At 45.0% G+C, this 16,921-nt stretch overlaps 1 protein-coding gene across 3 annotated transcripts in view; it reads left to right on the top strand.

Annotated features, from left to right (window-relative positions):
• The window catches only part of ptprfb (protein tyrosine phosphatase receptor type Fb), a 132,863-nt gene that overhangs the window by 34,096 nt on the left and 81,846 nt on the right, over positions 1-16,921 (top strand). For all 3 annotated transcript variants that reach the window (XM_083690360.1, XM_083690361.1, XM_083690359.1), the window contains exon 2: positions 12,623-12,796. In XM_083690360.1, the coding sequence (XP_083546486.1) occupies positions 12,697-12,796 (100 nt within the window). In that variant the 5' untranslated portion in view covers positions 12,623-12,696. The remainder of the gene's footprint in view (positions 1-12,622; positions 12,797-16,921) is intronic.

Here is a 16,921-nt window from a genome sequence, read left to right as displayed (position 1 = left end):
GGCTGATGAGTGTGACAGAGATGTTTAAAGTCACACTGAGGTCCGATAATGTGAGACGTCAATCAGAGGCGAATACTTGCCTGAACCTACCATAGGCTGGGCTGGTACTGTAGCTTCTCGCTGGCCATAACCACAACATCATGACATCGCGTTCTAGTCTAGCCTGACAAGAGCTGTGGAGACAGGTGCAGAAATATGCTGGTATGCAGCTATCAGCAGAGTGGTTTCTTTCCACATCCACTCTTGGTGGGGTGTGTACATACCACATTCCTACAATTGATGAGAATTGATTGCATGGCCAAATAAACTTCTTCTTCTTCTTCTTTCCTAATAATGTTAAAAGTCCTCTGATGGAGCTAAACTGCACGCAAACACACTCACACACAAATATGAAAATCCAAGAGATGGGATGAATTCCAAGAAAATAGAGGATTTTGTAGTGTGTAATTACTTGCCAATCACCAACTTGTCAATTTAGGGAAACCTGAATGTGTAATTCTGATATTAAAAATTACAAGCACAGTCTAGATGGTATTTGGGAGGATTTTTATTTTAAATGCATCAATATTGTTCTCACTCTTACTGCTCATGGTTGGGATATCTATATTTGATGCCCAATTACGGTATCCTTCAAAAATGGCGTCTCTGTGTCGCGTACTAGTGCCTTTCCGTGCGCAAATATAATTTTTTGTGACAGATTTAGCTCTATGCATTACAGCTATGTGGTCCTCAACGGATGCGCAAATCTGCTTTGTCAGGGAGGACATTTCCCTGCTCGTGCAAAACTCATTTAACTTTCAAATCATCCCATTACGCCTCTCTGCTGATGGAAACAGCCTCCATTTGCACGGCGCCACATTGTGTGTGTTTCTTATGTACGGCGCTGGCAGGACTGAGCCATATGTAGTCATGAGCAATGTTATGCAGCATTTGTTATGTGCAGGTTTGAGGCAAGGCAGCCCATGCAAATGCAAATCCATGCAATTGCCTAGGCTGTGTGCAGAAGTTGGAAGACGGCAAGAGTTATTCCTGTCTTCTGATGCTCAATACTGTACTCAACTCCACACTAAGCTCATCTGTAATAAAAAAAAAAAAAATCTCTACAAGAAGGGAGTAGAGAAGAGACGAAGTGACATCAAACGATCCATCAAATGTATTTGTATAGCGCTTTTTTACAAAGACAATTGTCTCAAAGGGCTTTACAACAAGAGCAACACAAACAATAGAAACGATAAATAAAATACAAACAATAGCAAGTAACACCGACGGGACGCAGGTGAAACATGGTGTCTTGGCTTGGAGCTCCATGTTCACCCTGAACTCACCTCGCCTCACCTCAGCCATGGGACGCAGGTGAAACACGGCGTCTTGGCTTGGAGCGCCACGTTCACCCTGACCTCGCCTCACCTCAGTGAAGTTGAGACATTAGTACAGCTGTAAAAGTTTAAATTCTACAACAACTGGGAAAATGTAATGGAATATGGATTGGGCTGCTCTAGTATTGCATCAGTAGAGACATGGGTTTATATCTTTATGTCCTCTCTGACCTTGTTCGCTCTCTTCTACTTTCTAAGAGTACCTGGCTCAGACCGGCCAATGTTGTACTTGATTACTACATCGATCCTCAGTCGTTTCTCCTCAGACTGATGATGAATCCCTCTCTGTTCCATCCACTGCAGCTGATCCCCAACAGAATGAGTTGAGCCTTGCTGCTCGCTGTCCAATAAATAGTCAAAAAAAACAACAACAACAACAACACACATTTTAGTAGCCCCTCAACATAAGTGTTTTGTGTAGTGTGTGTGTCTGTGCGTGTCTGTGTTTGCATGCATACAGTTGAGATTGTGTGTCGGGCAGTGTGACACACAAAGTTATTTCGGTGACCAGGACACGCCTATTATTGTGCACAGGTACACGATTTGAGTGGGAGACCGGTCTGCTCTCAAAGTCACCGTCCTCAAACAAACGTGGTGACTCCTCTCTCCCCTGGTCACTGAGCTCCCTGGCTTGTTTGGGGAAGATGGATGGAGATTCATTTGGTTTCATTAGTGCGCCTCTTTTATTTATAGCCCGGCTGTGCTGGGGCAGGTTGGCCCCATTGTGGCCCTGCAAGGAGGCAAAGGGTTGGGGTGTTGATGAAACATTGTTGTGTCCGCGCGGGTATTCTCAGAGGAGTGCTGTGCTTGTTTAAGGGGGAACAATGGCATGCAAGGCTACTGAAATTTGATTCCATAAATTCTGCCTGGTTACGGCTTCCCCCTTTGGTTTTTCCCCTGTCAGAAGTCAAAGCGCTGCCTGTGTTATTTCACAGTGGACTATGTAATTACACTATGAAAGAGGAAGTGCATGCTGAGATCTGCTTGGTTGAAAATAGATTAAAGTCAACACTAGGTTTTTTTTTTTAGTGCGTCACTAGGCAGAGATGGAACTGGAAGGACACGTAATGACACCCCACAGAGTTCCACAGGAGCACTGTTTCATGTTGAAGTGTTCTACAGTATGTGGAGTTGTTGGGTTTTCCACCTCAAATGCTTATTTGGATGGACATCCCTCACAATCCCAGAGATTACCGCTCCAAACACTTGAGCAGGGATGCAGTCTGTATGGTAATTTGATTGCTAATCCCCAGCGTCTTTCCTGTAAATCTCTTTCCTGATGAAGAAGATGCTTCTACACAGGTAAACGCGTGATTTAGCATCCTTGGCTGGCATTCAGAAAAAATGCATGAAGACAACAACAGAGGGAGAGAACCGTTCACGTGCAACAGAACATCTCTTCAGGGCTCTCTTATTGCCCCCCGTATGGTTTGCTGCTCTTTTTAAGAACATGCGTTTTCTCTCGGAGCGGCTGACTGTGGCTCAAGGCAGTCTCTAATCTTCTATTCCTTATTACTTGTGTTATAGCACACAACGCTCAACTTTACTCCATTACTATGTCATTAATGATACGTTAATTGCTATGTAATAGCGTTTCAATGAGATGTTGTTACTAGAGTGATATACAGGCACGGCGTACTGTGTTACAGTTGTCTGCTCTGCCCAGTATCCCCCATGGACGGTTTTGGTTGTAATCAGAGGATTAGTTGTACATGTGTCTCTAAAGCCTGGTATCTGCTGTAGCCTACACGGTTCTCTCATTGGTCATTAGCTTTGCACATTCATTGACTTTTTGACATGAATATGTTATCCTGACGACAGTAGCCTAAATGTGTATGGCTGTACTAGAGAACCTTCACTTGGAAGAAACATATTCCTTAGATCTCTCTTCAGAGATACAACTACTGACTGTGTCCAAAGTTTGGTTCTGGCATCTCTCCCGAACACTCTTTCTGGTTAAGAAACAACTTGATTTCTGGTCTGCCCGCTTATACGCTAATGCCACCTACATCAGTTATTTCTGTTTCTGGGTGTCTCTCCACACAAAAGGTTTAGTAAAGCAGACAGTCCATCTAGAGTTGGATCAAAGCTGACGCCATGGCTCCTAACATGCTCAACCAAACCTAACAAGCCCTGGCAAGATGGTGTTTAACCAGTCTCTCTTTCTGAGTGCGTAATGCATGAGTTTCTCCTACTCGATGAGTGAGGGCTGTGATTGAGTTTGATTTGTTGACCTGACAGAAGCGCTCTGAGCTTCAGAAGGTGACCTGGAGGTTTGAGTGACAGGTCCTGTCTCTGTGTTTCTGACTGTGTGATGGCCCGGTGTTCGCTCTAATTGTCGTCAGTGACAGAGACGGCGTGTCAGGGAGCGTTTGGTTTGAATTCTCTTTTCAGCACACCAGGAGTGTGTGTGTGTGTGTGTGTGTGTGTGTGTGTGTGTGTGTGTGTGTGTGTGTGTGTGTTAAAAATGTGTATGAAATGTGTAAGGCCTCCCACACATATTTGTATTCTTGAGTAAGCATACCAGTGAGCTTTGTCTCTGGGCATAGGGTGTGAGTTATTCTGTTCTGCCTGCGTCCGTGCGTATCAGAGTGCAGGCACACAAGTGTGCTATCTGTAGCCTTTGTCTCTGTATGTGTGTTGTTAGTCCAGCTACAGAACAGAACACTGGGTCTGAGCGCTCGTGGTAATTGATAGTCTGGAGGCTGTCTCTGCTGCAGGTAAATCCTCTCTGAAGCTTCACTGTAAGAGGAGAAAGAGAGAGAGAGAGAGAGAGAGGGAAGAGAGAGAGAGAGAGAGAGAGGGGAGAGAGAGAGAGAGAGGGAAGAGAGAAAGAGAGAGGAGCGGATAACTCGGTGTACCAAGGACTAAGAAATTCAGAGTAGCCTAATTGGAGGGATAGGTGTGAAAGAGGAGGATTGGGGGAGAGGGAGGGAGGAAGAATGCATGGCTGAAGGCTGACAGTGAAGGAGAGAGAGACATGAGGGGATGGTGGAGGTAGAAAATAGAATGAGGATCATGGAGAACTTTACTGTCTCATATAAGAAACATGTTATTCCTGCATGACGTGGGCCCATTTGAGCAGAAATAAGTGTAGGCTACACATTACTCAAAGAACACATGCTGGCAATAGAATTACCCTAGGCTTTTTGTACACACTCAATACTGCCCGCATCCATTACTTAAATGCAGTGGCTGGTCATTTGCTCATTTTAAAACACTGTGCCCGTAGATTGACCGAGTGAAATTCAGTGGTCTGCTGCTGGGAGATGGGGGTGGGGGGGGGGGGGGGGGGGGGAGAGAGAGAAAGAGAGACAAAGGGGGGAGATTCATAGGTGGTAATGAGGATGTCCGTGGAGTGCAGGTCGCAGTGTTGTGGCTCTGCCCCGTCAGTATAATGGACTGCACTTTTCAGCCGTGGATCGATACCACTCCCCTCTGCCTGGCTGCCTGTTGTTCCTCACTCATCCTGTCTGTCTGTCTGCCACCTGGAGATGGAGAGAATAGAGGTTACCTCCAAGCCACTGATTCTGGGTCAGATTGGCCTATTATTATTTCCTCCTCCGAATTCGTTCGGGGGGTAGGGGGATCATTGGTCATGAAGAAAACCTTTCAAGAAGAAGAACATCCAGTCTTTTTCAGGAAGTTCAGTTTACACAGTTTACCTCAGTGTTTGCGGTTGTCTGAATCCAGCCTCATGTCTCAGTTCAGATAATTGAGGAGAGTGAGGGGACTATGTCTGGGACAGAGCAATCCACTCTCTATTACCCCCGTATATGGACATTTCTTATTGTGTGTATTGTCTGTATTGTGTCCTGATACGGCAGACAATCTACAAAGGTGTGCCGTTCTCTCTCTCTCTCTCTCTCAGAATGGGGGAGAACTCTTTAGTAGAGTCCCTCACTCTCTCGCCCTCTATCTGCGGGTCCCTGCTGATCCCCTCCTCAGCTCCTCTGCATTTTAAATCCCAGGTCCTCTGGAGAGCGATGGGGATATATGACTCCATCTGCTGCACCAGTCTGGCTCATAGCTCAGACACTGAGAAGGGGGGAGACATAGGGGTGAGAGACTAGGGGATAGAGAGAGAGACAGAGACTGACAGAAAGACAGAGAGGCTTATTAGAAAGAGCCTCTTTTCGCAGTCACCAGACTGGGGTGGTAAAAGATTACTCTCAACTCTAGCCTTCTAGAGTTGTAGGTAGGGAGTTGGGTTACAGGTCTGGGGGGTCCTATTCTCTCTGTGTCCATCGGAAATTGTTATCTTGGAGGTGTTCATAGTACTTCATACATTACTTGTTGTGGTTCCCACAGTAGCATATGTTGATCTTAGCTCGTACACTGTTTCTGGACACTTCTGAAACCTAAGGGTGGTCTTTCTCGCCACAGAGAGGGCTGTAGCTCCAGGCACTGTCAGAATTATCCCAAGTGTTGCTGTGAATGTTGAACTGTGTATCTGAGGTCTTTTTTACCAGTCCTCCCTTTGTTAGCCTAACCCTTCCCTCTGTCAACACTGCGGCCGTTTCTCCGCACTTTGTACCACGTACGATTATTTTTCCTGTCTCCTTTACATGCACAATAGAAAGACGGAATAATACAACAGTTGTGTCAATACACACAGTGCAGTTCCACTCCGCCTAAATCATATCCACATCACCGCTGGAAAAATATTGAGTCTGACATTTTTTCTTCAGCTTGTTGGAAACGGGCCAATATGAATTGTAATAAGATCAATAAAACCAAAAGAACCAGGCCGTTGGCCTATTTGATTTAACATTTGTTATTGGCAACAGTGTCTTAATAAGACCATTGTGGCTCTTGACTGAGAATACCTACCAGAGATCCAGCTTTGTCAAACTACATAGAGGATGATGACTAGGGCCTCTCATCCCATCCCCTGGAGAGTTCCTGTTGGCCTGGAGGCTTTGGTTCCAGTCCGTTACAGTCAGTGATCTGCTCTGACACAGAGCTGATTTACAATGCCCTGCTACCCTTAGCACTGACTGGCTGGCTGGCGTAATTGATTTAGAACAGCAGACACACCTGCTGAATACCCCCCCCCCCCCCCCCCCCCACTAAAAAAAGAAGAAACACACGTACACACACACGTACACACACACACACACACACACACACACACACACACACACACAAAGGCTATAGGTTACCATAAAATTACACTATGGAAATATGCACATTCAACATGCCATCTTGTGTACAGTAGATAACTCTACAGTTTCACAAGCTTTTAAATCGCATTAAGCCCAAGGTGTTTTCTCACAGTGTCCTGTTTCTAATTCCCATCCGTGCCATTGTGCCATCCCTGGGAGCTAAGCCTCTGGAGCTAGACCTAACAGCCTCTGTTGGCCAGTCATTCATCTGGGGGACTCCTTGTTTGCCAGGACTCCTCCTGTTGACATGCCATCACTCTGTTTGTCTTTGGCCAGGCCCCGTCTCAACTGGTCTCCCAGAGACGAGGCTGGCTGCCCCGAGGGGCTGGGCTGGACAGCTCTGCCTGGTGTGGGGGGGGGGCGCTCGGGGCCCCCGTGTGGCGCCTTGTCATTTTATGGTGCCATCTGCCTGCAAATAAACCAAGTGAAGAGTCCTAGCCGTGTGTGTGTGCGCGTGTGTGCGTGTGTGTGTGTGTGTGTGTGTGTGTGTGTGTGTGTGTGTGTGTGTGTGTGTGCGTGCGTGCGCGTGCGTGCGTGTGCGCGCGTGTGTGTGTGTGTGTTGTGTGTGTGTGTGTGTGTGTGTACAATTCACTTATGGTATTCTCCTGTTCTAGGCACCAGGTTTTTGAATATTAAGGCTGGCAGTGAGATGAGTGTTGACTGAGTAAATGTTTAAAGGACCTCTTGACTACCGTTAACCTTTGCTCTGCTATTCAAATTGTAGAAAGTGCAAAGAAATGTCAAGAATCATGTTTGACTGGCGCATTGGAGCTCAAAAGGCTCTAGGTATATTCCTTTTGCACTTTCTAAACTTATTGGGAATTAGTCATTACAAATTCTGAATATATAACACTCAATATTTCTCATGAATATCATATTAGTTCCCCCCCCCCCCCCATCTTGAAACTGAGAAGTCATATCTATTCATTTTTAGTTCAGTAATCTGTTGTCTAGTTTAGTTTGTAGTAACCTATAGGGCCCTAAGAATAAATGCTGAGACTGCCATTAGTAAAATGGCTGCTGTTTCACACACTCAATCATCGTTCAGAGATTTATATATCGCATTGTCAGTTTATGATGAATGCCTGTTTTACATAGAGTCTGTTGATTTATTTCTAAAGCTCTTTACTGGTGCGGTGTAGCATAAGCCATTTATTTCTTGCTCTGCAAGTCGACAACGTCAATAATCACTTTACAATAAATTCAAATTGAAGTGGCACTCTGGTATGTCTTTTCTGCTGGGTGTATTACGTATCACATTTAACTTGAATCGCACACTGATTGATTTGCAGCTGAAAGGATGGGTAGTAGTCCCCTAGAGGTGACTGTAAATCTCAACTCTATGGGTGATTTGTAGAGGTCCTTGAGTTTTGCTAAATATTCAGTCAACCGAACTGAATGCCAATCGGCACTTTATCTTATGGATGTGGACTTTATGCAACATTCTCTACGTTCTGTGGAAATGTGACTCACTTCGTCTTTAACCAGTCGTGACATGATTTGAGGGATAGCCGATTCAGGCTCCCATGCTAAAGTAGATTCAAGGCATTTCATCATGTGTGTGTCACAGGAAACGTGTCATATGTCATAAATGTTGACAGTTGATGATGCCATAGATTTATGCCCAATTATTAAAGTGGCTTTGACGTTTGTTCCCATACAGCATAATCTGACTAATTGCTATGACTCATCCACAAGGAGAGACTCATGACCTCGTAATCTGTTTATCACACGGTCACGTCCAAGTGACGGTCACATTTGCACTTTCAATTTAGACCTAGTTTAATATTATCAGAATTCGTCACTTACTATCCGTTTCAAGGAAGTGCACTTTGCTCTTTTTTTTTTAATATGTTTCTCTGAGCACTCAATCTTCTGCCCAGCAGTAAAGCGTTAACAATTAACTCGGCAGAATTGGCTTGTAAACAAAAGCGTTGTAAAACCCGATAGGTCACAGGACATTACCCTTTGTTTGCTGAATTTCAATGCCCTGCCTTGTCTCGCCCCTGTAAAAAGACATGCACCATCAGGCTCATGGAAACAACTGGGATTTTGGAGTTGGAGGAGTAATTTGGTTACCTTCCCCTTTCATTTTATTACACTGGGATCAGCAGCACAGAGTTATTCTCCTGAGTTTTCTGGGGCTTTCTCTCTATGAGGCTGAGGTAAAAGAGAACACAGTGTTTTGTTGGTGAAGCTGCCAGAGGATGGAGGTCTAATCAAGGGCCAGAGCTCTGCTGTCCAAATGGAGCCTCCTGATTGTGTTTATGGAGCCCTGCAGTCTGGGCCAACACAAACCTCATCTGCCTAGGTTTATCACCTCCAGAGACGCCATGATTAGGTCCACACATGGCACGGCCAGCCATATATCTCAGCTCTCTCTTTCTTTCTCACACACACACATTATCTCTCCCTCTCCCTCTCCCTCTCCCTCTCTCTCTTTCTCTCCCTATGTCTTTCTCCTCTCCCGCTCTCTCTCTCTTTCTCTCTGTTTCTTTCTTTTCTCTCTCACTCTCCCTCTGTCTCCGTCTGTCTCTCACCTCCAACTCCCAGGATGGGCTATTAGAGAGAGAGAGAGAGAGAGAGATATGGGGAGATAGATGGGAGACGGGGGGGGAATAGGCAATAGCACTGTCTTCTCTTCAGTAATGTGCAGCCTATTGCATTGGCTATCTGGTGTGCTGTGTTTGTGTATGGGTGGTCACTGACGACTCTCTGCGTTTTAATGACACAGTAGGCCATAACACACACCTGAGTTTCAGACAGCTGAACAGGGTGGTCAGGCAGAAACGTGACCCCCCCTCCCAAGCAGTCAAGACCCATCTGTCCGTAGCAGTTTCGCATTCCGAAATTCACATTCCACTTATCAATTATTCCTCAAAGCCTTTCTCAACCCTCCCACTAACAGATTGGGCCCAGTGGTGACTGACCAATGGCCTTTTGAAGACGCTCCAAATGGGGAGACTCCAAATTCCCCCTCCTTCTTCCATCCTCTAATTTAAAAGACCTTGCCATGCTTCCTCAGGGAGCGTGGCTCCTCTTGGAAGAGTCCCTGGATGATGAGGCTGGACATGGATGCTCTGGCAGCTCTTCACTGCTGGCACTGGGTGCTGTCATCTACAAGTCTGTGTGATGGGGTGTTTGGATGGAATAAACCCTGCCAGCTCAGCCAGCGTTGGCATGCAGAATGCATGTGTGTAAAACACATCTGCACACGTGGACCAGATGCCTACAGAGGGGTCTTGTTGTCATCCTTGACCTCATGGACTGATGTCTCCAGGGGACAGGGTCCACCATACACCATCAGTGTACTAGTTATCAGTTTGTGCATGATGCATCAGTGAGTCACACACACACATGCATGCATGAACACAACACACTCCCACAGGGAGCCACAGTAGACTGGCATCACTACAAATACACATGCGTTGTTCACATTGGCCTACACATTCTCACAAAGACAGACATTGACACACTCAACAATAAAGATGTACACATTCTGTCTGTTTTTTTCACTTGGTAAACAATGCTACCCTGTGCTCTGATCTGCTTGCTCAATTTTCGGATAACACAACTGACTTTCCCTGCTGTGCGTCATTGTGGCAGTGTCACATTGAGGCTCCATTCCTCACACACACACACACACACACACACACACACACACACACACAGTGTGAGTGTCCTACTGTATTTGCGTGCATCGGGGAGGTGCCAAAGCACGCTGGGATAAATAAGTAAATAAATAAAGAATAAACATGGCTCTAGGAATTTGTCTCATTGAAGATGAAAAGCATCTGCCTCTCCCTGGCATCTGCTGTGAAAGATATCCCTTCACCGCCGAGGGTTTGTACCACGGCGAGCGGCCAAGTCTATCAGCCTCTCTCTCTCTCTCTCTCTCTCTGCCTACCGACTCCAATGACTCCAACATAGTTCTCGCACAAAAAAAAAGAGTGGCAAAACAAAACTTGCAACCAATAAACTTGATGTGAGTAAGGTTTACTTTGCTAGTCAAGTTAACTTGGGGTGTTTTCTTGAATAAAACAAAAGGTCTGTAAAATTCTAACTGCTGCTCCTGCAGCATCTTGGCACACACTTTTGCAGTGTGTCGGTTATTCTTTTTCTCCAACTGCCAGAGCTCAACAACAACGATGACAACGACAACAATCAGCTGCTTTCTCACTACCAATGAAAGCGGGACCAAGAGGGAAGTCTCCATTGTCTTTTTTTCTCAGCATTAATTTATTTCAGTTTCCCTCTGGGGGATTCTGCGGAAGTCTACACTCTTAAGGGAATTAAAATACAACTTGATATTAAAGCTTAGAATTTTCCCTGAAGATAAAGTCGGTAGCACAGGAAGTTAGGAAATTCCTCAGTTCCCAGGTATCTCCCACTTAAGTTGCGATTAGCTGGCGTTGAAACCTGCTCATTCCTCCGTGTGTGAAAAAGGATGACGAAGAGTTAGCCGCTAACGATACTTGTCGCCAGATGGGCCTCAACACCGTGACTCACACACACACAACACGCCATTCCTTCGCGTAATTTTTCTCCCATCTTCCCTCTTTGTCTTACTTTGCCAAGCAACTTGTCAGAAGAGATTAAAGGAGAGTTCAAGATGAAAAAACCTCTTGAAATGTTGCCTCATTAGGATCTGTCCTTCCCACAATGTTTTCCTTGGCCCTGTTTCACAAAGGGGGTAGTCGGGAGAGATGCCCGATGTGTCTGTCTCAGCATTTCCACACGCATTGAAATAGCCACATGAGTAATGGGCTAGTCAACACCTCCGCGGGCTTTAGAAAGGCAAGTTTTTTTCCACAAGATACTGGGGGCTTTGTTTCCCTGACACTCTAACTTACTTAACTTACTCAACTAAAGTTGACTGGCCACCCACCAAGCCTTAAGACACTGCAGATTTAGAAGAGGCAGTGGGATGGTGGAGAAGCTTATTTTCTTACTTTTCTTGTCGCAATATCTGTGTGATCAGCACTGTTCGTTCACTGATGTATTAATTCAGACAGAACAGAATTTAAGAAACTTTTCTGTTCAATTTCAATAAACCTCCTGCAAAAGCTTTTTTTTTTTTATTATTATTATTTTTTTTATACTCTTTCTTTGTCGAAGAGCCCTTGAAGACAAACAAAGTCAGCTTAGACTTCATTGTAACTTATTTCCGTTTTTTTTTTCGGAAAGCTCTCGCAGAACATCTTTTTGCAAATTCCTCCAGAAATACAAAAGTTATTCAGTGTGATGCCACATAATGGACCATTGTGCACTGCTGTGTGCCCTATTGTATTTAATTGGTAGTTCTGCATTGTAAACCTTGTGATTTTTCATGTGACTATCCATAGTAAAATAAAATGAAGTAGGCCTTTCAATTTGCTAAATGTGTGTTAGCTTTGTCCCTTTGTCTAAAAACCACCAACCAACCACAGGTAGCCTAGATGATGGAGCAATCCTCCCCATTCTAGAGTACGTCTAATGATGCTTAATTTGTAGAACACCTGCTACCACAACTACAACCATTCCCAGGGGTGTGTTAACTGTTAAGTATTTATGCATACATGGTCACATGCTGTGGTATCATAGCACTTCATGAGATTTGAGCCCATCTGGAAGATAGTGTTTCAATTTCTTAATGGGAACATTAAGTGGGCGGGGGTCCTCAGGGAGTCACAGGGTTGGGAGGTCCTCAGGTATTTAGCAATCCCCCTTCGTGGGAGGGGTTATGGGGTGTGGCCTGTGTCCCTTTTGTTTTGTCTTCTCACCAGGATTCTTTCTGAATTGTTTTACCACATTTGTAACATTTCATTTATCCTTAAACTGCTTTTTGCTGCGATAGCTTAGAGGATTTTCTCCATTTGTTTTTCTGCCTCAAGCATGTGTTTGTTGATGCTGATTATGCAGACTGGATCAAGATAATGTACAAATCCAACCTGCTATTTGTTTGCACATGTAGGGTAATATTGGGGCTGCCTTTTGTGTCGTGAAATTTTATTTAGCAGTTGTAATACCCAGTGAAATGTATGCAAATGAGGGGTTTGAAACTAAGTGTTTGTTTTGTCTTCCTCTGTCTCCTCCCAGGTGTTAGTCTTTGATCGCCTGAGTGAGGGAAGTGTCTTCTGGGGGACCTTGGGGGAGCAGTGCCAACCTGGAACATGGTGCCTAACATTCACCTGTCATTGCCCCTCCTCCCCAGAGGGGTGGCGCCATTCCTGCTTCTACTCAGCTGTGTGGTGTTCTCCTCTCAGGCAGACAGTAAGTACCACACTTTCAGTGTAACACCCTGCTCTAACTGCTGTGCATTCATGCCCGTTACATTAACAAGCAATGTTTCTTCTGCTTAAAAAGAAGTGTTCTAAATACAATGTTATAGTGCATTACTGATGCCTATTAGTTGTTTCTTTGTTTGGAATTTTTTAAGAAATCAGCTCATGCTGGGTAATTTACTGCTTAATTTAATTTAGAACGTACTGCTCCAGTCCATTTACATTCAGTCTCCTTGGTGAATTCCATTAAGTGTAAACAGCTGCTTTTTAATGTGACCAGCAAACAGCAGAATGTTCCAAAATTACCCGTAATAGACTGTACTGTAGAATGCTCTGCGGCTATGCTGGCCCCTGTGCCCCACTGTCTGTCTGAATGAAGGTTGTGGCTGGAGAACGAAGCTCTGAGATATTTCACTGTTGCTAGTCCCAGGGGTCGAGCATGAGGCGCACTGCCCTGCCGAAGCCAGGGTCAGGGACCAAATTAATTCAGTACATGACCCCAACTTCAGCGCTGTCACAGGGTCACTGTAATTCAATTAGACCCCCCCCCCATGCACACAGCTCCGATAGGATTTGTTTTACTGTACCCTCCCCCACCTCTGACTTCTCCCCTCTCTGTCACTCTCTCTTTCTGAGTGTATCTTCAGATTTGAACACAGTGTCAGAGTCAGGGACTGACCTTGGAGCGTTTATTTAATGCGCCTACATTCCCCTAACACAGGAAGCTACAATCTGGCAAGGTCATCTCTTTGCCTTAAAATAATGTAGTAATTACGAATTCAAGCATATTTCCACCTATGCCCTCTCTATTTCACACGAGTGGGCATCTGTGTTCCGACGAGTGTGGAAAAAATACAGTGCTTATATAATAAAGAATCAGCCATGCATTAGTCAGAAAAAAATCGAATGCAATAAATTGACTTGGACCATGTTACTGTTCAGTCACAGGTGGCTGGGTTTATCTTCACATGATTTATGTGCACCTCCGGAGTCCTCTCTAGCCTTCATGTCTCTGAGCCTTAACTCTGTCCTCCCACTGCATATCCCTGTGACAACGTGTCGCCTCTGGTCCCCACCTAAAGTCCTACAGTAATTACATCATTACCGGATAAAAAAGAGCCAACAAGGCCTTTTAATTACCAGGCAAAAAAACGCCCTCTGTGTTACTACCAACTGCAACCTCTGAATGGAAACACAGGCATCTAGCCACTTACGGTACGGAGACGTCTGTTAGAGACAGCAGTAGAGACAGTAGTCTGGCCTATTACGTGGTAGAGCCTTCGTAAGGGAAAACTGCATCTTTAATATACATTAGTAGTAGTCATTAGAGGTAGTCCTGGTTAGAGCTTATATAAAGCATGCGTGCCTCCTTGGGAAACAAACCCGCGAAGCCTGATATTACCTCAAGTGCAGCGCAAACACAAACATAGAATTAGAACAAAACAGGGAGAAGAGACACCTACCACAAATGGAGGGGTTTTGTGTATTTGTTGCCTGTAATTTGTATGGTTTTTAATTGTGCAAACGTGATAGCACTGGTTTGCTTTGCCGTGAATTACAGGGCACTGGAGACAGATATCGTGGGTGGGGTGCCTGACCTCGCAAGGCGCTGATTGCTAGGTCCGTGTGTGTCTGTGAATTTTCCCAGATGCTCGTCTCTGTTGGAAAGAGGTACGACGAAAGAGTAGCTCAGACCTCAGCTATATTAGACAGACCTCTCCGCTATGGTTTACTATGGTAGTTTACTATGTAGGGTACTATGCTGGCTTTGCGTGGTTTGAGAGAGAACATGCTCTCAAACCCACTATTGCCCTATCATGTTTGGCTTGTCATAAGAGTTCATAGCTTGTTGCTACTTTAGGTCCAAACCATTCCATCTATTTAGAAGATACAGTATAGACTAGAGAAGGAAGGACATGATAACCTTAACCCCCCCCCCCCCCTCCCCTCCACACCACACACACACACACACACACACACACAGTGTTCTATCCCTCTGTGGCCCTCTGACATCATTTAGCTCATGTCATCATTTAACCCAGTCCAGGTCTGTGTGATTACCCTGAGTGCTGATCTCAGACGCCCCATCGATCCCAGGGGAACACAGCCTAATCAACCACCTCTCTCTATACGGCCCCCTCTATACACACAATAGATTGGCGCTCCAACAAGGTCACACTCAAAGTCACACATCGCCCGCAATATATAGGCCTATGCCATACTTCTTTTTGTTGTGTTGTCATTTTTTGAGTTACCTCATTTTCTTTAATGTGCCTTTTGATGGATATGTGCCCCCGTGTCCCTGCCTCCCTTATTATAACCTGAGCCCCCCCTGTTCATGTCTCCTTTTCATGAGAGTTAAGACCCCCAAGCCTTCCTTTGTGTTCTCGTCTGCTACTCCCCCACCCATGGAGGCAGGATTAATAAGGCGTCTTTCTGAGCTGTATGAGGTTCAGAATTACTCTGCCAAGCTACTGTCCTACCCTTTTGTGTCAGGAGGCCTCCATTCTCACAGAAGTAGTACATTCATTGTGAATGCATGACAGTGATATGATTACCCAATCACAGATAAATATATGCCATTTAGTGGACACTTTTATCTATGGCGACTTATAGTATGATGAGTGCATTACATGTTCTGTGTACAGTACAATCTAAGGGAGGAATCCAACGCACAGTACCCCTAAAACCCACACATGTCCTACTGCACAATACCAAAAGGCTCAGGAAGTGGAGGAAATAACTTCTATCCTGTTGGTTAATACCCTCGAAGCCCCAGAAGCTGACATTGTATGAACTTTTAGAGGAGTGGAACCTTTATAAATCGATTAGCCATTGTTTGTCCAGCCTTGAGTGCGAGTGTGGAGAATAGAAGGGTTGGAGAGTGCTGCTGGCAGTGGGGGTGGGCGGCTGGAAATTGGATTGTGTTTTTAAGTGTCCATATGGTCACCCAGCAAAAATTGACGGGGATGGAAATTGATTCCTTTTAATTAAAAGTAACCATATCCACCATGGAGAGGCACTTTGAGAGTAATGCTGTTAGTACACAGCTGTGGTCCACACACCATCCAGTCCAAAAAAGAAGAGAGTGAGGGAGTGAGAGAGAGGTGGGAAAGAGAGGTTAGAGCAGCATGGAGAGAGAGAGAGAGAGACAGCAACAGCAACAGAGAGCGAGGGGAAGAGAAAGAAACCACAGAGAGAGGGAGAGAAAGAATGGAAGCGTTTCATGTGCCAGAGCAGCAATGTCAGGATGGCGGAGGGGAGGAAGGGTTGTCAGAGGTTAATGATGTGAGATTAATAGTTTAATTAGGCCGCTCGATAGCAGGGCCAGAGGCAGCCACCCAAAACCTCCGCTGTGGCCCAGATTCAACTCAATCAGATGACAAGATCAGCCAGTGTCCTTCCAGAGAGGGCACATGCAGAGATGGTGCAAGACGTTCAATCCTCTCACTTTGTATGGACAGTAGCCACATTTACATGTCAAGATGTTTGTGGGAAATGGTGGATTTTCAGAGCTGAGTAAGATATGAGTTTGTGCCAGTTGTGTGGGTGTGTGGTTGTGTACGTGTTCGAGTGGTGCCCAATGTTTTGTTTTTTGTGGTTCACTCTTCTAGAAAAACTCTAATGGTTTTTCTCTGAGCAGAGGTTGGAACTTTACTTTTGCAATGGCATATATTTGCCTTGAGTGATATTATCGAATTAAATATTGAAGGTCTTGACGGCATCAATATTTAAGGATTTAAGATACTCTCCTCTCCCTCATAAGTTCATTTGGTCAAACCTTGTGGATTATTAATGACACTGATGAGAAGCCCTGATGAAAAGAAGTTTAACAAACATATCAAATCTCATAATTCACCTTTCTCAAAGCTATAGCCTAGTAATGCTTCTTCATAAGTCATCTACAGATTGAATCCTTCCATATCCATCTGCTGTTTGCTGCTGGGAGCTCCTCCCAGGCTCAGTTAAAGCCAATTAGGCTCACACAAACAGCCTGTGGACATTCTAGAGATCCTATACCACCTCTGTCTCAGGAGAGACACATTTAATATGTGGACCTAAGCTGTTACCTTGAGCCATACCAAGATATTCAATCCTGAAAACAGGAGACAAA

The sequence above is a fragment of the Argentina silus genome, assembly GCF_951799395.1.
Source record: "Argentina silus genome assembly, chromosome: 18".
In the NCBI taxonomy this organism is placed as follows: Eukaryota; Metazoa; Chordata; class Actinopteri; order Argentiniformes; family Argentinidae; genus Argentina; species Argentina silus.
This window is presented reverse-complemented; position numbering and strand designations above follow the sequence as displayed.